The sequence below is a fragment of the Acomys minous genome (genome assembly GCF_964271855.1).
Source record: "Acomys minous genome assembly, chromosome: 10".
In the NCBI taxonomy this organism is placed as follows: domain Eukaryota; kingdom Metazoa; phylum Chordata; class Mammalia; order Rodentia; family Muridae; genus Acomys; species Acomys minous.
In genome coordinates this window covers 105,066,537-105,089,842 of record NC_140491.1, presented here as the reverse complement: position 1 = coordinate 105,089,842, position 23,306 = coordinate 105,066,537, and the positions used below count along the sequence as shown (strand labels likewise).

At 46.2% G+C, this 23,306-nt stretch overlaps 1 protein-coding gene across 1 annotated transcript in view; it reads right to left on the bottom strand.

Moving 5' to 3' along the window:
* Positions 1-23,306, bottom strand: part of MYO3B (myosin IIIB) — a gene marked incomplete at its 5' end in the record, with an annotated part of 203,853 nt that overhangs the window by 152,166 nt on the left and 28,381 nt on the right. The window contains one exon of the mRNA XM_084798988.1: positions 4,327-4,406. Within this exon, the coding sequence (XP_084655114.1) occupies positions 4,327-4,406 (80 nt within the window). The remainder of the gene's footprint in view (positions 1-4,326; positions 4,407-23,306) is intronic.

Here is a 23,306-nt window from a genome sequence, read left to right as displayed (position 1 = left end):
AAGGTTTACCGCCTGTGTTGTCCTTGGCTGGTGCCTTAGTTTGAGCGGGACCCCTGGGCCCAAATCTGCCTATCATAATGTTCTACTTGTAGGTTTCTAGGACCCTCTGGATCCTTCTACTTTGCTATTCTCCCATGCTTCTCTCATCTCGCCAATGGTCAGAACATTCTCCACAGTAGAGTGGAGAGTGGGGTATGACTTTCTCACGTACTCTGGTGCCTCACCTTTGACCATGTCCCCTGGAAGGGGAGACCTGGTGGCACTCAGAGGAAGGACAGCAGGTTACCAAGAAGAGACTTGATACCCTATGAGCATATACAGGGGGAGGTAATCCCCCTCAGGAACAGTCATAGGGGAGGGGAATAAGGGGAAAATGGGAGGGAAGGAAGAATGGGAGGATACAAGGGATGGGATAACCATTGAGATGTAACAAGAATAAATTAATAAAAAAAATTTAAAAAAAAAGGGGGAGAATGTAGCTCTTAAGTCATCAAACACTCCAGGTAGCTGGACATGATGATACATATTCATAAACAAAACACTCAGGCTCCTGAGGCAGGAGAATGGTGAGTTCGAAGCCAGCCTGTGCTACCTAGGGAGACATAGTCTTAAGACAGTGGGAGGTCAAAAAGAGCCTCCTGTACAGGGGGTGGGATGTGAACCCGAGATGTGATGCAGCTTTCCCTTTCATGGGCTGCGCCTTGTGTGGGGGGCGGGGGGTGGGTGTAGCGCTTCACCCACAGGCTGCTCAGTGATGTCCTTGCCTGCCCAGTGGAATTCTTTTTTTTTTTTTTTTTTTTTCAGTTAAAAAAGAGGAAAGGAAAACTGTGTTTTGAAGGAAGGCTGTTCACAGAGGTGTGAGAGAAAAAAGAACTCCAGTGGCAGCCCCTCCCCCACCTCCCCTGCAGAGAGAAACTGTGCCCTCTTCACTGGCAGCAGAGGGTCTCTCCAGGCTCACTCTCAGTGAAGGCTAGGGCTCCGGCTAATCAGGTCCAAAGTGAAGACCCTGGCTAGGGCTAGCCTTTGGCTCAATGGTAAATTTGGAGAATTTTCTTCAACTTTGAATCTTTATTTTTTCCTCTCATCTCACTTTATCTACACAGCTTCTGGGAATTTCTTCACCACATTTGTTTACCTAAAAATTCCCATTAAAAAACGCCTCTTGCTTTCCTCTCACTTTTCCTCCCTCATTCAGCTTAGTTAATGAGCTGCCCTCAACTCTTAGGGGGCAGCCACTAAGCACCTCTGTTTCTCTACTAGGAGGAGTAGAAGGATTGGCAGGTTCCTCTCCCTGGGAACATTTGCGGTCCCTTGACACTTGAGAATCGAATGGTTTAGTGACATTGATGACCCAGACGATTTCTATCAATTTGTTTGAGATGGCGGCATCACTGTGTTGCCCGTGTGGCTCATGTAGCCAGGCCTAGGAGGTAGGGTCCCTGGGAATGAACATGGCCTACCTCAGGAGTCCCCCTAGATTTACCAGAAGAAAACCGCACCTCCCAGATCAAGTAATTGGGACACATGACTTCATTTGACTGTGTATTTCCTGACTTCTGTTTTATCTTTTCTATAAAATGTTTCTTTTCTACTGCTATTGGTAAGGCACATTTTATCTATCATCTGTCTATCTGTCTATCTGTCTATCTATCATCTATTGATAGCTAGCTATCAATTATCATTTAACTATTTATTATCATCTATCTATCTATCTATCTATCTATCTATCTATTACCTACCTACCTATCATCTGTCAGTCTGTCTATATCTATCTAGATATTTATCTATCTATTTAAGATTCTTTTCTCTTGGCCAATAACCAATGAGAGGAAGAAAGAAAGAAAGAAAGAAAGAAAGAAAGAAAGAAAGAAAGAAAGAAAGAGAGAAAGAAAGAGAGAGAGAGAAAGACACACACACTATAGACCACCATCATAATGTGTCAATTCTATTTTTGTTAATTTCCCTACCTGCTAAACTTCCTTTGTAGCCTCAACGTCAATTACTATTGCTTTCCTGGTCACTCACAGATCGGACATAGCAGTGAGAAGTGGGAGTCTGCTGGTGCCCAGCCCTCTGGTTATGTCAAGGACCAGAGCCAGCACTGCTGGTTCAGCTCTCCTACCACAGACACGTGGCTACGCTCACATCTGCTTCGATGCCTCTGGTTTTGCAATTATATGTGCTTTGTTGGTAAATTTCTGCTTTCGGGGAGAGGGGTCCCCCAAGTGCAATGCCAAAGTGCTGTAAAGAGTTTCTACTCACAAACAGAGGGTGGTGAGCCTCGAGCAAAGGATGTACGCCGACAACCTTCCCTTAAGAATTACTGGGCCGTGTCTGTGAGTTTACTGACACAAATACTATGAGCGAAATACAGTTTTTATAGAAACACAGAACAGAATTAGCTATAAGGTGTATGTGAGAGCATATGTGAGTGTGCGTGTGTAAGCGTGAGTGTGTGCATCAGCGTGTGCATGTGTGAGTGTGTATGTGAGCTTGTGAAAGCATTGAGAGTGTATGTGTGTGAAAGTGTGCATGAGTATGTGTATGCAGGCATGTATGTGAGCATGGGTGTGAACATGAGTGTGTGAGCATGTATATGAACATTGTGAGCATGTGTGTGAGCGTGTGCGTGTGTGTATGTGTGTGTGTGTGTGTGTGTGTGTGTGTGTGTAATTAGATATCTTTAAACCAAATCACATAAACTGAGGGTTAGGCTGGCTCTGACCGAGTCTTGCTGGAAGCTAACCTCGTGTTACCCTCTAGGGGCAATGGCTCAGCATTGCCATTTGCAGTGACTTTACAGATGACAGTTTTTACAAATAATGAAGGTCAACTGCATTTAATAGAAACAGCATGCTCATGGAAGACCCAGCAGTTCTGAGGAATACTTACGCTCTTACACACATCTCTCCCGTGGGCCCACATAGCATAGTAAATAGTCCTGATATCTTGCCACAAAGAAACAAGACGAAAACGAAATGGGTCATAATAGCAACATGGGCGTGAAAGTTATTGTTAGAGAAAATCTTTGGAACCCTACCATGTGCAAATAAATCTTTTATTCTCAAGAATGTAGTGTAAATATGTGCATTTGTAACCATTCTGGAGTAATATTTAATAGAATTGTATGTGTTTAAATTAGTTATTTTTTATTAAATAAGTCAATATGTTATATAAATAAAAAGTAAGAAAATTCTGAGATGTGAACTACTTATTACTCCAACACCTTCAAGATAATTGGTTTTGGGGTTAGGACATAAGTTTTTCTTATCCTGAAGACATGCCTGAAATTGTGGGCTTCATCAAACACAATGCCTTTTCCTGTGCATACACTGTATGACAAAGCTTAACTTATAAATTATGTACAGTTAGAGATGAACAACCACACTAATAATTCTAAAATTTTTAACAATTCCAAACTTGCTTCCCCTGTAAGGAAGCTTCTTTTTGGCACATCAGATTTGCCAGCATCACTAATCTTATGTTTGAGAGACAACATTAGGTTTAAAAAAAAAAAGCGTTGTGTTAGTACAGGTGACTCACCAACTGAGGCAGCCACTAAGGACTAGTGGGTGAGCAGAACATACAATGTGGATTCACCACACTAAAGGATGGCTCTTAGCTTATCAGAGTTGAGAGGAACAGCATGAGAGCTCATACTTGCATTAGATTATACTTTCACTAGATTATAGCACATTTAAAACATATAAATTGTTTATTTATGCAATTTCCCATTTCATATTTTTGAATTTGAATCATGATTGACCACCCACTCATAGCTAAAGCCACAGAAAGCCAAACCACAGACAAGCGGGGGCGGGGTGGGGGAGGGGTACTATCTACACAACAGGCATCAGTCAGGTGGTCCTTGAGGTCCTGTCTAGACATCAGTTGGAAGGGCAGAGCAGCTACATACTCTTTTATGGCTGGATACCTACAAGCCCTCCTAACACGGCTCCTGCATAACTCATTTTCAGAGAACAGGAAAGCGTTAGTTTTGTTGTGTTTTCCCCCTTGCTAATTCTCTCTGGTCTCACTTACCTTTGCAGGGTGGTGATATCTTAATGGACAGTTGCCTCACCTCTTTCTAGAAAGACTACTCGAATGTGTCATTATTCTCTATGTTAGGTATTTTTCCTGACATAATGATTCCAATGATCCCCACAATTAAAATTTCCTAAATTTTCCAAATTCTCCTTGTTTCTTGAATCCCTCCGGCCGCTTTGCTGATGGCACAGGCAGTGGCGGCTGGGGAGAAGCAGTATTGCTCGCTCTGGCCTGAGCACCCATTCCCAGCCCCATCACTGGTACAAATCTCCTGCTCACCTTGGCTTTCCCAGCAGTGAAATGTGGAGGCAAAGATCTTGAGGATGCTGTGATCCTAGCTCTTGTTTGGGCCAAATTACCTGAATAAAAAAAAAGACAAAAAAACAACAACTTTACATTGAAAAGAAAGTTAAGAAGCTGGGTTATAGACAACTGGCAAGATGGCTCAGTGGGCAAAGGTATTTGCTGCCTGACAACCCGAGTGCCATCCCTGGGTCCCACACTGGGGAAAGGAGAGAACTGACCACAAGTTGTCTTCGGACCTCCACATGCATACCACAGTATTCTTGTGCCTACACTTGTGTGTGTATATATATATATATGTGTGTGTGTGTGTGTGTGTGTGTGTGTGTGTACAACACAGCCCTGGGCTTAATCTCTAGTATAATAATAGTATAGTTTCGTGCATGGAATATATATTATTGTATAACATATATAATGATACATATATGTATGTACCATATATTATGTATGCTATATATAACCTGTGTCATGCATTTATATGTGTATACACTATATGCACATGGTATAAATTGCCTTCAAGTACTTATACATATGTATACAGAACTTAAATCTTGTGTTTAGACTTGGCCCATATATATAGATACAAATATTCTCAAATCTAAATCTAAATTTTCAAAAATCCAAAATCTGAAAGGCTTCTGCACCCGTTCACATGGGCAAGTGACCATCAGGCTCAGTATTCTTGTCACTGTGAACAATTCGCGTAGGTCTTGATTCATAGCAGAAGGTGGAAGAAGACAGGGGAGCTCTCCAGTCCCCTCTGTGGGCATCAGGTAGTGAAAAGCAAGTGCGATCAGACAGACATAGGCCAGCTCCTGGCCTTGCTCATTTCTCTGGTTTACCTTTGAGCAGCCTCTCGGTCTCTCTCCTCCCTTCCTGCTTTACCCTTCACCAACCCTGTGTGTGAAGACATTTGTTTGCATTTTTTCCTTACAGAGCCATTTGATAGCGTAACAGAATGAAGACTTGTCAGTGAAAGGAAAGGCGCATATGCAAGACGCTCAGGATTTCAAAGTTTTAGCAAGTCTAGTACAGAGATGTCCAAGTGTTTTCTCTGGTGATATCTTCAGAGGCTAAACTGTGATTAATAGCCTGCAAAGAACCCTTTGAAGCATGACTGGTGACATCAAAGTCGTAATCCAGGGGTGGCAGGAGCTTTATAGTGAGTGGGAAGCATTTTAAGACATTTCAAAGGATTTACAGCACAAATAAACAATAGGTCACAGCCGATGTGCCCTGCCACACACACCTTCCAGAAACATAACCTACAAGAAGTTTCCATTTTCATTTATATGTAAATACAATGTTCACACTCCTTTCAAATGTTAAGCATCTTCAGTGTTTCACTGGGACAGCATCTTCACAGATCAGCATCCCTCCTGTCCCAGAGTCCTGTGCTTCTGGGAAACTCTGATTAGCAATGTATTTCCTGGGCGGGGTGAGATCCTTGAGGAAAGGCAGTGATGAAATTGAGATTCTATGCTGCAGTCTGAAGCGGGACTCAATGCTCCCACCTCACTCTCCCTGCTCTTAACCTTTAAGTTGGAAAAAGACCGGTGCTCTGAAGGCAGAGGTGGCACCTTAAAAGGTGGTCATTTCCTTCCTTCTAAGGCTTTTCACCTTTAGTTAACTCTTAAGACTTGCCCCACAGAAACTGTGGTACATTTACACTATGGAATACTACTCAGCTATTAAAAACAGGGAATTCCCGAAGTTTGTGGACAAATGGATTGAACTAGAAATGATCACAATGAGTGAGTTAACCCAGAAGCAGAAAGAGTCAAATGGTATATACTCACTTAATCTGCATACTAGCCCAAGGGGCTCGTCCCATGAAAGTCTTCGCTTACCAGGAAAGTGGGACAGAGGGGAAGACTTCCTATTGGGACTCTAGGTGAGAGAAGCAAGGGAGAATGGGAAAATAGAAGGATCCAGAGGGTCCTAGAAACCTACAAGTAAAACATTATGACGGGCAGATCTGGGCCCAGGGGTCCTGCTCAAACCATAGCACCAGCCAAGGACAATATATGCAGTAAACTTCGAACCCCTACCCAGATCTAGCCAATGGACAGGACATTCTCCACAGTTTAGTGGAGAGTGGGGACTGACGTTCACATGAACTCTAGTGCCCCTTATTTGACCACGCCCCCTGGATGGGGAGGCCTGGTGGCACTCAGAGGAAGGATAGCAGGCTACCAAGAAGAGACTTGATACCCTATGAGCATATACAGGGAGAGGAGGTCCCCCTCAGTCACAGTCATAGGGGAGGGGAGTAAGGGGAAAATGGAAGGGAGGGGAGAATGGGAGGATGCAAGGGATGGGATAACAATTGAGATGTAATGTGAATAAATTAATAAAATATATATATATAAAAAAAGAAATGCCCCACTTCCTCCCCTGGCAGGACTGCCTTGCCAGGCCACAGGGGAAGAGGACATGCTCAGCCCTGATGTGACTTGATAAACTAGGGTGGATGGGAAGGAGGGCTCCCCTTTTCTGAGGAAGAGGGGATGGGGGAGGGGGAAGAGGGAGGGAGGGAGGACTGGGAGGAGAGGAGGGATGGGGCTATGGCCAGGATGGAAAGTGAATAAACAGGCAAGCAAACAAACAAAGAAAAGCAGGCGAAGCAAAGCGTGAGGAACAAGCCAGTAAGCGGCATCCCTCACTTCAGCTGCTGCCTCCAGGTTCCTGTCCAGTCTCCCCCACCTCCCCTCCCTGATGGAGTGCGCCCTGAGAGTTGCTTTTGGTCATGGTGTTTTATTGTTCACCAACAATAAACAGCCTAACTAAGACAGGTTATTTTATACATAGCTTGTTTTTTTTTTTCTACATAGAGGGTGATTGCAGTTAAATGCTATGGTATCATATGAATCAGATGACTGTAAGAAAGGATGTTGAATGTTTTCATCATGAAGGAATGACAACTGTTTGAGATGATGTGTAGTCTACTCACACTATATGGAGCAGTTCACAACGAATAAACAAAGACATTGAGTAAAAAAAAAAAAAAAATTTGCCCCAAGTGTGTGATTGTTGTCTTCAGTAATTCCACAGACTTCACTGCCCTCTGCTGCCCCCGCTGGTCTGTCTGAGCTTGCTGCAGGGCACTGGCAGCTCTGTGCTGACTGTGAAAAGCACACCTTCCTTCCTGTCTGTCTAGGCTACAAAAGCCTGTGCATGTCCTGTCTCTGGTGTGGCTTCATTAGAGGGAGTGTTCTGCCCAAGTGAACAGTGAATGCTCACTGTAGGGACAGGCTTCTTGAAGCCTCTCTCAGCTTTTTCACTAAAAGTATCAGCAAAGGTTGATGTGTGTGTGTGTGTGTGTGTGAGAGAGAGAGAGAGAGAGAGAGAGAGAGAGAGAGAGAGAGAGAGAGAGAGAGGGAGAGAGAGAGAGAGAAGAGCTTTGGTCTTCTTACAGGTCAGAACCATAGCTTGTGCTGGCCATGCGTGAGGAGCTGGCTCAGGGCAAACCTACGTGGCCGTGATGGTTGTATTGACTCTAATCTACTCACAGACACTTCTAACACTGTGGCTAATAAACCATAAGGAAGTAAATTCAGTGGCTGTGTAAAAACTTATTGTAATATTCTATATGTTGCATTTAATGTATCTTTCTATAACCATCTAAATCTGCAACAAGGACTAGTTGTAGATTTGATATGCTGAGAAAATTTTAAATAGCCATAAAATTAGGACAGCAGGAGCCCAAGGGGCACAGCATGTGCAATATTCAATTCTGTCGTTGGGTGCTTTCTTTTTTCTTTTTCCCCTGGCATTTACGTATGACTTCAGGTGTTGATATTAATAAATGGGCAAAGTGGGCGGACAGGTTCCCTACCCATTTAGACATTGTTAAATCTCTCGTGAAAGGAGAACAGGTGATTTATTTAGAAAGAAAGGGTCATCATTTTGTAGAGTAAAGAAACCAAGGAGAAATAAGAAACCAGCCTGCCCTGCACCTGTTCAGCTGAAAGAACCGTAGAGAGCTACTCCTGCGCAAGACGGGAGGTGGAGGCAGAAGAGCCACCTGGAATCTCCCAGGCCATCTAGCGCGCATGGCAGAGACAAGAGAGCCGGCCTCACCACACGGGGCAGGAGGAGAGTACTGCTTCCTAAACGCTGTCCTCTGACTCCCACGCGTACACCACAGGCGGCATGGGACACACACTAACAGTAATAGTGGAATGGATGAGATGGAAAAGAAAAAAATACCCAGAGAACCAAGTCTTTATTTTCTGACTATACAACTTTGTCTTTATGGTGCATGTGAGAAATTCAGAATCCTAAAAGGCAGCTTTCCTGTTTTTGTACTGCTTTAAATTATTTTTTTTCCTTTAGATTTATTTTATTTTATGTGTATGGATGTTTTGTTTGCATGAGTGTGTATACATCATATGCGTGCCTGGTGGTGTCCTCAGATCAGAAGAAGGCATCAGATCCAATAAAATAGGAGCCACGGAGGGTGGGAGCCGTCATTTAGGTGCTGGGAACCAAACCCAGGTCCTCAGCAAGTGCTTTTAGCCACCGAGAGCCATCTCTCTGGTCCCTGTATTGGCTTTTAATTGTCCAACATTTTGATGAATTTTTGCATAATTAACAACTCTAGACCACGGGCTTGAAGAAACCCAAACCAAAGCCTTCTCTGATGTTGCAATTTGTAACCTGCCACTTAATAATGCTCACATTATTCTCATGTCTATAAACTTAGGATGAAGTTAATTACTGATTGAAGAAGAAAAAGAAGAGGAGGAAGAAGGAGAAGAAGAGGAAGAAGAAGATGAGGAGGAAGAAGGAGAAGGAGAAGAAGAGGAAGAGGAAGAGGAAGACAAAGCTGCTATAGAGAACAAAAGCAACAGAGGTAACCTACCTGACAACCATTGTCAGGAAACTTCGAGTCCTTTCTGTTCCAGGCAGATATGCTACCTAACATTAATATTAACCTCTAGGAATGCAGAAATGATTCCATTTCTTTTAGATATCGTAAGCTCTTTGAAAACAACCACTAAGTATTTATTTCCATTCCTCTTTATTAATTTGAAAATCTTTTTCAGTATCTGGTATAAGGCTTGTAAACTGGGGCTGGAGATATGGTTTAATGGTTAAGAGCACTGGCTGCTCTTCCAGAACATCTGGCAGCTCACAGATATCTGTAACTCCAGTTTCAGGAGATCTGACTCCCTCATACAGGCATATATGCAGGCAAAACACCAACACACATAACATTTTTTTGAAATACATAAATCATTTTTTAAAAGAATTGCAAACTGCCCTACCTATGGCAGGCACTAAAGGAAAATTCATTCACTGAAGACATCTTAATGCATCAGAACAACATAGCCTATGTTTTTGCACCCACCTCCAAGACACCAAGTGCATCTAATACTATCTCCTGGCAAACTGCCGTATCACAGATCCTTTAGTCAGTCTTCCTAGCTCACCTGTGGCTCGTTGTTAGGAGAAGATAAACAATTGATATGAACCACTTTGCAGTTGGTGTAGTATTTGAATAAGTAATAATGAAAAAAATATTTCTAGTTTAAGTATTACTTGATATCCTGTCACCAAAGCCAGAAAGATGTTCCTTAAGGAGGGCACAATGAGAGCCACCCAGGCAGCTAATTAACAGGGAGCCTTTGACTTCCCCTTGGCTTCTAGGCATCTTGGGGCAAGCACTAAAATTCATTCTGTTTTCACTCTATATGCCGATGTCATAGCAAACAATAAATACGTGTGAATGCACACATGGATGGATTGTGTGGCACTGAGTTTTATTTCCATGGCACCCCAGAGCCCTCAGCGCATCTCCCTCCCCTCCCTCCATGCGTCTCGAGCTCTTCGCTGGTCTCTGGCCCTGCCGTGCTCATTTCATACTTCAGATCCTTTCCTCGCGTCGCAGGGAGCTGGTGGTTAACAGTGTGAGACCCAGCGTCCAGCTGCCTGGGGTTTGCCTCAGACTCGCCACCTGTTAAGAAGGCCTGAGCCACTTGCAATGCTTTTACTACCTGGATTTTATCATGTAGAGAGCTCTGGACAGATGTTTACTGAGCCTGGGGAAGGAAGCACTCCTGCTCGGTTTATAGTTAATAGAGCTGACGTTGCAACGGGGGTGCGGGTCTTGGCAGCACAGGGGAGGTTGATGGAAGCCACGTGAAACCTCTGGGGTTCTGGTTGGTCAAGCTGAAGGTAAATGTGGCCAGGTCAATCAGTTCAGTGACCAGCTCATCGCGCTTCATCATACATTTTAAGAAATGCGTGAGCCGGGCGTGGTGGCGCACGCCTTTAATTCCAGCACTCGGGAGGCAGAGGCAGGCGGATCGCTGTGAGTTCGAGGCCAGCCTGGTCTACAAAGTGAGTCCAGGATGGCCAAGACTACACAGAGAAACCCTGTCTCGAAAAACCAAAAAAAAAAAAAAAGAAAAAAAAGAAATGCGTGAAGTAATGAAAATGCTAACAGGAAAGGTTGTAGTTAAGTAGAGTTTTAGGAATACCCATCTTTTTTCTTTTGTCTAAAGCCTCATTAATGTTGGGCTGGGCAATTAATTAGGAAATAAAAAGTAAATAAATTGAGGATTTAAGGTTTGACAGCTTACTTTGTTCTTTCCCCGTTTCTCTTCTGAAGATACAACTTTTAAAAGCTAGACGCATAAACCATCAACAGCACACAGAGGGTGTAGTATTGTATAGCGCTAGGTCCTGCTGCAGGGCGTGGCTGGCGTGGCTAGCATGCCCCGCCCTCTACCTAGGGGCGGGGCTTCCCCTCTCCCAGAGACCCTTCACTATATAATCCATTCGTTTTGGTTCCAAGGGTCCCCTCTTTCCTCTTCCACCTCTCTCTTTGCCTTCTCTCTACCTTCCTCTCCACCCCAGCACGCACTCTCCCTCCTCCCTCCCCCTCCCACACTGCTCCAATAAGCCTGCATTTATAGACTATAGCTTCATCACAATTAGCTCATTTCATTTTAATCAATTATATAGTGTTAGCTATTGCCTTACTTTAAAATTTCTGGAGAATAAAGAAATAACTGTGGAACTTGGATTATTCTTACCCACTTAACTACTAATATTTACTGAGTATTTACAGTGTGGTAGACACTATGCTAAGGGCCTAAAATTAGTTACTTAGTACAACACCATAAGCCATCTCATCAATTCATAAAGGAAGGAAACTGAGGCAAAGGGTGCTAAAGCTTCTTGCCAAAGGTCAGAGAACTGAGCACCAATTACCCCACAGCTCCCCCACCACCCCTGTCTGGCTCCACTGTGGTTGTTTCAGGCATTTTAATATTATAGGCAAACCACTGAGCCACCGATGAGGTTAATGAAACCAATTGCACCCCAGATATGATCTGAATTTTGGGTAGGGGCACTTACAAACTAAATCAGATCAGCCAAATAGAGATTCCAATGATTACCCAGAAGTCAGTTGGGTTGGTTAAGCCAAACCGTATCAACTGGAAGCCAGTTCATCTGGTTTCCTTATAATTTGATCTACCCCTGTGGAGTTCGAAGGATGGAACCCACTCTACTTATATTGGATCTTGATAAAATCTCAGCGGTCCTCTCTCCCAACCTCCCACCCTTGAGTTCAGTTAAGCAACATTTAATTTCATTTACGGATGTCTCACACGTGCAAGCCAGTAAAGTTCATAATTGTTACTCCGCACAGCTGGGGTTTACAGCTTTCCTTTGCACACACTGGCACCAGAGCAAAATGATTAACTTTATATGCATCTAACATATGGACCAGACTGTTAGAAGATGGTTTTAGGTTCTGAAGGATTCTATGAACATGACCCAAATTCCTGAGGGGTGGGTAGAGTGTGACGTTTTGATCCATATCCTATCTAAGTAGAGAGGTTAAGGCTATAATACAATAAGATTATAATATTATATGGCTTTGTTTCTAGTTTCTAGTTTTATTTCTATAAGGGGCCCGAGGTTAGCTCTTAGGAAGGTGGGCCAAGAGTGAACTGAAAACTACACTATAAAGATATTTTATAGTGGAATAAATTAATAAACTGTAAGGGCTGTGGGAACTTTTCCTCCAGTATGAGCTATTGAAATGTGAAATAAATAGAAAAATAAAAGAGAAGATTCTTTCATCTTAAACAGGAACATTTTTCTTTTCTATGAATAAGAATACTGGCAGAGAGAGGCAGAATTTTTTCATATTTTAAGAATCAAAGCTGCTATATTTGCTACACTTGACAAGATCATTAAATAAATAAATCAAAATGGCCCTAGCCTGAACTCACACTTAAAACACAAAAGGTGCTTTCCCAACAGATTTCAGAGCAACGCAGGAAATAGTCACATGGGGGCAGGACGGTGGCGAAGCTGACTTACAGCAGATACTAACTTTCCTAGTAGCAGAAGCCTTTTTACAAGTCATTATTAATACTCGCTCAAGGCTTTGTTGTTGTTGTTATTGATTTGTTTTGTTTTTTTCAAGACAGGGTTTCTCTGTAGGCCTGGTTGTCCTAGAAGGAGCTCTGTAGAACAGGCTAGCCTTGAACTCACAAAGATCTGCTTGCCTCTGCCTCCCCAATTGCTGGGATTAAAGGCATGCGCCGCAGCTGCCACTGCCACCACATGGCTTTGTTTTAGGTTTTTATTTTCTTCTCTCTTAGGATGGAGCAGCATCCAGGACCTCTGTAGAACTAGGAACACCAGACACTTTGGAAGATGGATTTCTGCTTCCTGCTGGAAGAGAGTCCTAGTGAAGAAGACAGGGAAGAAAGGTCTGGGGTCTGCAGTGTCTCAGTGAGGCCCACGGAGTTTCTACCCTTCAGTTGTTTTCACATAAAAATATCTTACAGCTGCCTGGGCTGCTTCTACATAAGATCCATCTAGGAATTTCTGCAGTAAAGATGCTTTTGGGCTTTTATAATCAATATTCTCTGCAGTGTTTGATGGTGAAAATCTCTCACTTGGACCAGTGAGCCAGCCTATGCCTGTAACACCAACACTGGAGAGCTGGGATGTCCGGGACAGTTCCTGCAGCTTCCTAAGTGGCCATTCTAGATGAACTGGTGGTAAGCTCCAGGTTCAGTGAGAGATGCTGCCTCAAAAACATAAGGTAGCCAGGCATGATGGCATACGCTCAGGAGGCAGGGGATCTCTGTGAGTTCCAGGCCAGCCTGGTCTTCAGAGTGAGTTCCAGAACAGCCAAGGCTACACAGAGAAACCCTGTCTCAAAAAAACAAAACAAAACAAAACAAAACCAAACCAAAAACAAACAAACAAAAACAAAGGTGGGGAAGAGAGTGACATTAAGATGCTCAGTGTTGACCTCTGGCTTCCACATACACGGGCACGCATGCATCTATACCAGCACATGCAGACAGATATGTACTGTATACACAGAGAACATACATGCACATACATGAGTGTGTGTGTGTCTGTGCACACACACACACACACACACACACACACACACATCCTTCCATTATCTTGAATTCCTTTAGACTTTACAATTCCTTCATTTCATGAAGCTTTGAGAAGCACCGTGTCATACTGAACATTCTAGACATGTCTATGTGTGATGAGAGCCACAGAAGTGGTACACTTTCTGGAACTCTGCGGAACTTGAACAATAATTTTTCTCTAATATTGGGAAATGGTTGGAAGTCCGTACATTAAAATCTATATATTCGATAAACAAATGGAACAGGGGTCTGGAGAGATGACTCAGCGGTTAAGAACACTTGCTGGTCTTTTAGAGTTTAGCTCCCAGCACCACAGGTGCAACTCACAGCCACCTGTAACTCCAGCCCCAGGGGACTGGACACCCTCTCTCTGACCTCCAGAGACACCTGAACATACATGGTGTTCTATCTTTCTCAGACACACATAATTTTAAAAATGACTAAAATTTAAAAGAAAAGAATCAGCGCTTGAGAGATGGCTCAGAGGTTAAGAGCACTGACTGTTCTTCCAAAGGTCCTGAGTTCAATTCCCAGCAACCACATGGTGGCTCATAACCACCTGTAATAAGATCTGGCGCCCTCTTGTGGCCTGCAGGTGTACAAGCAGGCAGAGCACTGTATACATAATAAATAAATCGAGGAGGAAAAAAAAAAAAAAGAAAGAAAAGAATCAACAGCAGCATTCTGGCCTGTCACCTGGCATTTTCTCGAGGAGGACCACTGTCATCTTGATGTGGCTGCACTTCTCTCTGAGAGCAAGTTCAAGGCAGTTCTGTGGCTGGGCAATGATTTATTTCCCCAGCACACCAGCCACATAGCGGCCACTGAGCATGTAAAATGTAGCTGGTTTGCACTAAGTTGTTTGAAGACAGTACCAAAGGTAAAAGGTCTCAATTTATGCTGCTTACATGTTAAATAATATTTTTCATCTATGACTTTAAATACACTATTGAAATGTTTTACATATCTCTTCTCTAGATGAAGCTAACAGACATTTCAAATCCCTGAGAATCAAGTTGGCGCTTGGGCTAGAAATTGGTGGGGGCCCCTTCTTACTGAAGCCTTTCTGGGAGCAAAGCCCCTCAGCACTTGTGGATGCTGCAGCCAGATCCCAGCGCAGGGGGTCCTCAGCTAGCTGGCTGCCTTCCAAGCCTCCCTGATGGCATGCGAGAAACTGCACAGTGTTAAGAGGAAAGAAACATTGAAACTGCTACATCTGATTGGAGAAGAGAAATCAAGACATAAAGGCCTGGAGGTGGGGAGCGTAGAGAAGGTGGGGGAGAGTGGAGAAGATGGGGGAGCGTGGAGAAGGTGGGGGAGCGTGGAGAAGGTGGGGGGAGAGTGGAGAAGGTGGGGGGAGCGTGGAGAAGGTGGGGGGAGCGTGGAGAAGGTGGGGGAGCGTGGAGAAGGTGGGGGGAGAGTGGAGAAGGTGGGGGGAGAGTGGAGAAGGTGGGGGGAGCGTGGAGAAGGTGGGGGGAGAGTGGAGAAGGTGGGGGGAGAGTGGAGAAGGTGGGGGGAGCGTGGAGAAGGTGGGGGGAGCGTGGAGAAGGTGGGGGGAGAGTGGAGAAGGTGGGGGGAGAGTGGAGAAGGTGGGGGGAGCGTGGAGAAGGTGGGGGGAGAGTGGAGAAGGTGGGGGGAGCGTGGAGAAGGTGGGGGAGAGTGGAGAAGGTGGGGGAGCGTGGAGAAGGTGGGGGGAGTGTGGAGAAGGTGGGGGAGCGTGGAGAAGGTGGGGGAGCGTGGAGAAGGTGGGGGAGCGTGGAGAAGGTGGGGGAGAGTGGAGAAGGTGGGGGAGCGTGGAGAAGGTGGGGGAGAGTGGAGAAGGTGGGGGGAGAGTGGAGAAGGTGGGGGGAGTGTGGAGAAGGTGGGGGAGAGTGGAGAAGGTGGGGGGAGAGTGGAGAAGGTGGGGGGAGTGTGGAGAAGGTGGGGGAGAGTGGAGAAGGTGGGGGAGAGTGGAGAAGGTGGGGGAGCGTGGAGAAGGTGGGGGGAGAGTGGAGAAGGTGGGGGGAGCGTGGAGAAGGTGGGGGGAGAGTGGAGAAGGTGGGGGAGAGTGGAGAAGGTGGGGGGAGAGTGGAGAAGGTGGGGGGAGAGTGGAGAAGGTGGGGGGAGCGTGGAGAAGGTGGGGGGAGAGTGGAGAAGGTGGGGGGAGCGTGGAGAAGGTGGGGGGAGAGTGGAGAAGGTGGGGGGAGAGTGGAGAAGGTGGGGGGAGCGTGGAGAAGGTGGGGGAGAGTGGAGAAGGTGGGGGGAGAGTGGAGAAGGTGGGGGGAGTGTGGAGAAGGTGGGGGAGAGTGGAGAAGGTGGGGGAGAGTGGAGAAGGTGGGGGAGCGTGGAGAAGGTGGGGGGAGAGTGGAGAAGGTGGGGGGAGTGTGGAGAAGGTGGGGGAGAGTGGAGAAGGTGGGGGAGAGTGGAGAAGGTGGGGGAGAGTGGAGAAGGTGGGGGGAGCGTGGAGAAGGTGGGGGAGAGTGGAGAAGGTGGGGGAGAGTGGAGAAGGTGGGGGGAGTGTGGAGAAGGTGGGGGAGAGTGGAGAAGGTGGGGGAGAGTGGAGAAGGTGGGGGAGAGTGGAGAAGGTGGGGGAGCGTGGAGAAGGTGGGGGAGAGTGGAGAAGGTGGGGGAGAGTGGAGAAGGTGGGGGGAGAGTGGAGAAGGTGGGGGAGAGTGGAGAAGGTGGGGGAGAGTGGAGAAGGTGGGGGGAGAGTGGAGAAGGTGGGGGAGAGTGGAGAAGGTGGGGGAGAGTGGAGAAGGTGGGGTGAGCTTGGAGAAAGTGGAGGAGCATGGAGAATCTCAAGGGTGGCTTCCTTCACTCTACTGCACTGCACAGTTGGCCTTGTGGAGTCTAATGAAGACCAGATCCTCATGGACAAGGACTGAAAGCCGTTAACAAGCAGAGAAAGAGCCAGGAGAGAGTGGGGTTCCTCCTGTGGCTATGGCCACTTCTTCCTTCTCCACCTGTGCCAGCTCAGGGAGCCTGGAGCCCCTGGGGAACTCACAAGCCTCTGAAGCTCCAGGCCACAGGGACCCTGAGTAGTGATCTGGAGTGGGTGCCCATGTCCACCCAGCCCTGAGGAGCCCTAGGCCAGGTTCCAGGACACTCGCTCCTGCGTTCTGGTACTGCTTGGCACCATCTGTCCTGGGCCTCCAGGGGAAGACCCCATGCTGCCCTCCTCCCTGGGAGGCTCCCAAATCACTTTCAGATGCCAGAGGGAGTGTAGTCACAGCTGCCCCCCCAGTGAGTGCTAGAAGCCTCACACTTGTCTCTAGACTGGGAATATGAGGTTCTGAGTGGAGTTCCTTCTGAAGTTCAGTTTATTAAAAGAAACCCCAGGCTCTGGCAGGCTGGCTGCCAGCAGAGTAAATCACAGACCATCCACCATTCTAGTGTGCTTCAAGGCTTTCGGGACTACCAGGAAATGCCATTCACAAATGCCCAGGCCCCCTCTGCTGCCAGCCCCCCCATGCCCCCCGCCCCAGGACTGCACAGAGCCTCATGAAGCTAGCTCCTCTCCAGCAGCTGGGAGGAAGCACCATCCTTCCATTGTCTCCAGCAACTCACATCCCAGAGGGGCCAACCCGGAATTCCCCTGAGGGAGTGAAGCCTGGCATTGAATTTTCAAGAATAAACTAGGAGGCAGGGGTGGTGGGAGGAAGTAAGTTATGGTGGGAGGCTTGGAGTGGGGAGCAGAAGTCCTTTCCAGAGAGTGACATCTGCTAAGTAACTTTGGAGTACTGGGTATGTATGCACTCTGCATACACATGCAACAGAAAGCTCTATCTCAGGTCTCTCAGGCAGCTCTGCGTGAGGCACAGAGGCACACAGCATGATCACAAGGCAGAGAGGCAGTGCTAGGGAGACCAAAGCGCTTAACTGCATAGCTCCGATTGTCCATTGGGAGACGAGGGGCCCGTGCAATAACATTTACTATTTCTGTTATTCCTAGTTGACTGACTCTGACAGTCCCCTTCTCCTGACACAGGATGCCACGTACCTGAGGCTGGTGCTGGAAAAATCTCCTGACCAGCAGCCACTGCCTTACTTGATCCTTCGTCTTCCTCAGTGACCTTTCTCTGGTGAGTCTGATCATCAACAAGACAGCTTTGGGGAAGGTGTTTCCCTGACTTCAGCTTCTCTACTGTGTAACATCAGGAACCGTCACATGAGTCTTCATCAGTGACAGAACAGCCCGTATTTCCACCTGTCAGAAGACCCGCGCACACACCTGTCTATGAGCACCCATCTCTAAGGATGGCTTCCTAGCTCTATGTTCCAGGAGAACATGAGGCCTGCCAGCTTGAAAGCCTTGCCTCTCAGTTACTGGCTGCTACAGTGCGTTGAGCTGTGGAGCCTGTGTGCGACAGTATGAATGAAATGCTGCCTCCAATCGGCCTGCCCTTCATGCCCTTCTCATCCTGAAGCTGTTCTGCCTCCAGAAAATCAAACCAGCATCTCGAGTCCACCTTGCTGAGTGGCTTGCAGTGCCTTTCCCATCTTTCTCCCTCCTCACGCCATCTCTCTGTTTTGAAGCCGTCCTTCCCTCCGTGTCCTGTTCAGTTACTCACCCACCACACACACAGACACAGACACACACACACACACACACACAGACACACACACAGACGCGCGCGCACACACACACCACTTAACATCTGCAGCATCTGGCCTAATGATGGATACATCTTCCTTCTCAGACTGATTTTTCTCTACATTCTTATTGGAAAAAAAAAATCAAAAACTTCTTCTGAGAAGCCATCCTTTAGTCAAAGACATGCTTTTCCATCTTAACGCACAACTTTCTCTTCCCTATTGTGATTCATGACATCCATTTCTCATTTACACTCCTCTGTGTGTGTGTGTGTGTGTGTGTGTGTGTGTGTGTGTGCGATGCCATATATATATATATATAAAATGTGTGTGTGTATATACATATATACATACTTTTTTTTTTAAACATTAGTACTACAGCACTACTTGTCTCTGACTTTTTTGGCTGGAACTTTCTTCTATTCCTTCTAGAAAGTCCTTGAACCAGATCTTGGTGTTTTTGTTAGCTAAGTGATTATCTGTTGACTTGGGGTCCACACCACTCTCAGGTTACACAGGAAGAAGAGAGTCCCTCTATGTGACAAGGGACCCTCCCAGGGACAAAAGTCACCTGGGCCTCCTTTCCGGAAGAACCAAGCATTGTGCTGTGTGTGGCCTGGAGACTCAGTCACTTTGTTCTGGTTCTCTTCCAGACCTGTCTGCTTACTGTCAGAGCAAAGGAGCCAGCTAGAAGGAGAGATGGAAACCACCACGAGAGAGGGTGACCCACTGGTGCCCTCTGCAGGGCTTAGTGCCATTCAATGTGAGAGTTACATAAGCAGGATTCCGCCAACTTGAAGAACTGAGCAGTGCCATATAGTATAAATATGCCTTAATAAGGTGGGAGACACTGCTCGCCCCCACCCTAAATAGAAAAGGCAACAAATGGAAGCAGAGAGAGCGAGAGCGAGCGTTCTTTTTACTACAACTCCAAGTCCAAAGAAAGAAGTGCACGACCTCCTGCGGAAGGTAATGGAGGCAGAACTCCACTCTCGGGTCTGAAACGGGCCTTGCCTTTGAGGTTACAGAGCATTCCTTCTCGTTTACTTGTTTGTTTTTCCTTCTGGTTTCTTTCGCGTTAACTCAAATGTAGAAATTGTAGGAACCAGGCCCGACTGGGCTTCCTGCCTGTCTGGCTGTTTCATGTCCTGTTTCTAGCAGCTTCCATGTCTGTGTTTATCTTGGTTAGCTAGTCATGTTTACTGCTCTGAGAACGCGCCCCTCCCTTCCTCGAGACTTTTCCTCCTGTGTGCGATTACCTCTTGAGGGATTTCACCAGAATACCCTTAGTAGTTTCCACCATAATTTTTATCTCTCCCCTTGTATCAGCATCAATGACTCCAGGAATAACTTTAAGACCTCTCATAAGGGCACTACTTCGGCCCAGCAACAGTCCCACTGAGCCATCAGGTAATGGACCAAAAATTCCTGTCCCAGTGGCTTGGGTGCCCATCTGAGGTGTTAATGTGACTCTGGTGGAGGTACAGAGGTTAAAGTTGCCTCTTCCTCCTCAGAATTAGAAGAAGATATATCAGAGGCAATCTCAGACGGGGCCAAAGATTTTACAGATTGCTCCTCCAGCACTTCATTTGGGGCAAGTTCCAAACTTCCTAGCTGCTCTCTTATTTTCTCATCCTCGCTCCTAAGCGCATCTCTAACAAGATGCCATAACGAAAAGGTAGTGATGGGAACACTGTTGGACCCTTCTTTTCATAAAGTCCTCTGGAGATCAGACTTCACCTGATCCCAATCTTGGATATTTAGCTCTTTCGATACCATAAACCAAGGACTACTCAATTCTATTGTTTTTTATAAAATCTTTAACACTCTCATACTTAATCCCGGTGCCTTAATCACTAGCCCACCAGAACCGTGGACGAACCTGCGGCACCTATCTTCCCGGCGCCGTAATCACTAGTCCACCAAAACTGTGGATGAACCTGCGGCACCTATTTCCAATACGCCCATTTCTTACCTCCCTGAGGCGTTGGCCAGCTTCCCTGGGTGATCCGATCCGTCAGCTTCCTCCCTTCTTTCCCTAATCTCTGTGGAACCTGCACTTGTGCCACCGCGGTACCGAGTCTAGGGCGAGGGACTGCAGATTTAACTCATACACACACACACACACACACACACACACACACACACAATAACACAGTGGGTCCTTCGTGCTAAGAGAGCAGCAGCCACAGCAGCAGCCACGGCAGCGGTTTATTATTCTCCCCCTCAGAGTTCCAAAGAGCCTTCTTATAGGCAGCCAAACAGGAATCCTCCTCCCAAGTGAAATCCCTCAAGAGGTGATTGCACACAGGAGGAAAAGTCTCGAGGAAGGGAGGGGCGGGTTCTCAGAGCAGTAAACATGACTAGCTAACCAAGATAAACACAGATGTGGAAGCTGCTAGAAACAGGACATGAAACAGCAAGACAGGCAGGCAGCCTAGTCGGGCCTGGTTCCTACATGATGAGTCTTTCCAGTTCTTCTTAAACCTCGTCTCCTCCCTTCCCCAAGCCTTTTGCACCTTTCTCCAGTTTTCTAGTAAACAACAGGACATTTTCCAAACAGGAAAGCGTGCCCAGACACTGTGTTTGAATAGCTTTCCTTTAAACGTTCTTCTGCCTGGACCATTCCGTTTGAGGAGTCCCAGCTGAAAGGGTAGACTGTATTTCTGCTGCCATGTCAAAGTTTTGCCCATAAACCCACTGCAGAGCTTCTAGTCAATAGGAAGAATTACAAAGGAGATATTACCATGCCCGAAACTAGTGCAGCTGCAGGCAAAAGCACGGCCACGTCAGCACGCCCAAAGGGGGGGGGGGGGAACCCACGCTGACTATGGCTGCCTCTGCTTACCCAGTGGTGACTGGGAATCTTGGAGTGAGAGCATCCCTCAGCACAGGCATCTTTCCCACCAGATGTCACAGGAGTGAGGCTGTCCCCTGGCCACCCCAGCCTTCACAGTTTCACTCTGCATGTTCATTCTCTTTAGTGGTCAGTGTGGACCAGAAAGTTGAAGGAGGCAGTGGGGGGGGGGAATGTTGTATGGTTACCACCTCTGATTTCACACCATGGTTCCTGCTGTAGCTTGGATGTGGAGTGTCTCCAAAAGACCCTTGTGTCACAGCATGGCCTCCAGGCTCGGTGCTACAGGCAGGTACAGCCTTTAAGAGGCAAGAACTAGTGAGTGGTCTTCAATCCATGTAGGTGTCTCCCTAAAGGGAGTGATAGAAACTTGCTCTTTTTTTTTTCTTCAAGACAAAGGCACGTTTGCTCCACCAGGAATTCCTGCTATGATGTGCTGCCCAAGTGGCACCAACTGACCATGTACTGAAACCTCAACACTGGGAGAATAAACAAACAAACAACTCTTTTCTTTGAGTTGGTTATCTCTGGTATTTGTTATAGTCATGGAACGCTAACAAAGTCATACACAGAGTCAGGTATTGATCTTCTCAACCTTAGTAAGAGACTAAGCCGATACATCTTTTCTGTGTCCACTTCTGAAGGGAGTGCCACCTGCCTGGCCACCCAGGGAAGAGGCTCCCTTGAAAGGGCAAGAAAGCCAGCCTGGGGTGCTCTTATGCCTGACTTTGGAAGCAAAGGACAGTATCAGTCTAGCTCCCAGGAAATCTGAACTTAGCTGGAAGGAATTCTTTGATAATGAAATTAAAGTTTTCCTTTGAATTTTAAGGGGCTTTCCTTAGCTTTTGGCAAAAGCCCATATTACTATGAAATCGAATGTCCATGGAAGAGTGTGCAAAGCATAAATTCACAGCATAGTGACTGTTATGAAGCAAGTGTCCAGGTACCCACTGCTGGGATAAGAAGCCAGAATACCAGAGCACGGCCAGTGTCTTCTAAGGTGCCACTTGTATGTTTGTTGCTATATATTTTAAAGACTTACTTATTTTATTTTATATGGATGGGTGCTTTGCCTGCATGTATGTATATGTACTATGCGTGTGCCTGGTGCCCATGGAGGTCAGAAGAGGCCATCAGATCTCCTGGGACAGTTCTGAGCCACCACATTGGGGCTGGGAATGGAATTTGGTACCATTATAAGGTAATGAGTTGGGGCGCAGTTCCATATAGAAAGTGAAGGCACGAGAAAGTTCTAGTTTCTCTACTAACACACAGTACTAACTCTGCTGTCTCAGTAGGAACCAGGCTACCAGCAGACGTTTCCTGTCTGTTAACTGAATGCGTTTTTGCATGAATAAGTTCAGAAAGCAACAAACAAACAAACAGACTCTTGCCTGTTAGTTCTGATGTTTATGTGTGGCCTCTTAATATTATTCAGACTATGAAAAGACATGAATTTTCAATTAAAAAATTTAGTAACATGGTACATACACCACACCTCAAAATCACAAGAAGCTTGCTAGAATATCACCTTTGTGTTCCCGCCCCCTCCCTCTCTCTCTCTCTCTTTCTCTCCCACTTTTGTTACTCCTAGATGATGTGGGGTTCCATTTCCAGGTACAATTTAGAAAAAGTGATAAGCTCTCTGGAAGACAATTTAAGAATTAAAAATCAGAGGCAGGCGGATCGCTGTGAGTTCGAGGCCAGCCTGGTCTACAGAGCGAGTCCAGGACAGTCAAGGCTACACAGAGAAACCCTGTCTCAAAAAACCAAAAAAAAAAAAAAAAAAAGAATTAAAAATCAAGAAATACAAAAGGTTTCGCTGTTTCCTTCCTGCCTCTGGGTGCCTCCAGGAAAGGCTCACTGCAGAGCCTTGCTTTCTGCGTAGAGCCACACAGTGCTCAGGACTGCGAGCTTGCTTTTCTTTTGCTGCAGGTTGAAAAGGATAAATTCTAAAGTTGTGAACAGATTTGACAAGTCCTTATTCACGTTTCTGGGACAGTGGGAGTGCCAGCTGAAGAGTCCTCCAGATAGATTTTTATTTCAGAGACTATTAGCTCTGTTAATACCAACATCATCTCTGCTTCTGTCCAGAAACG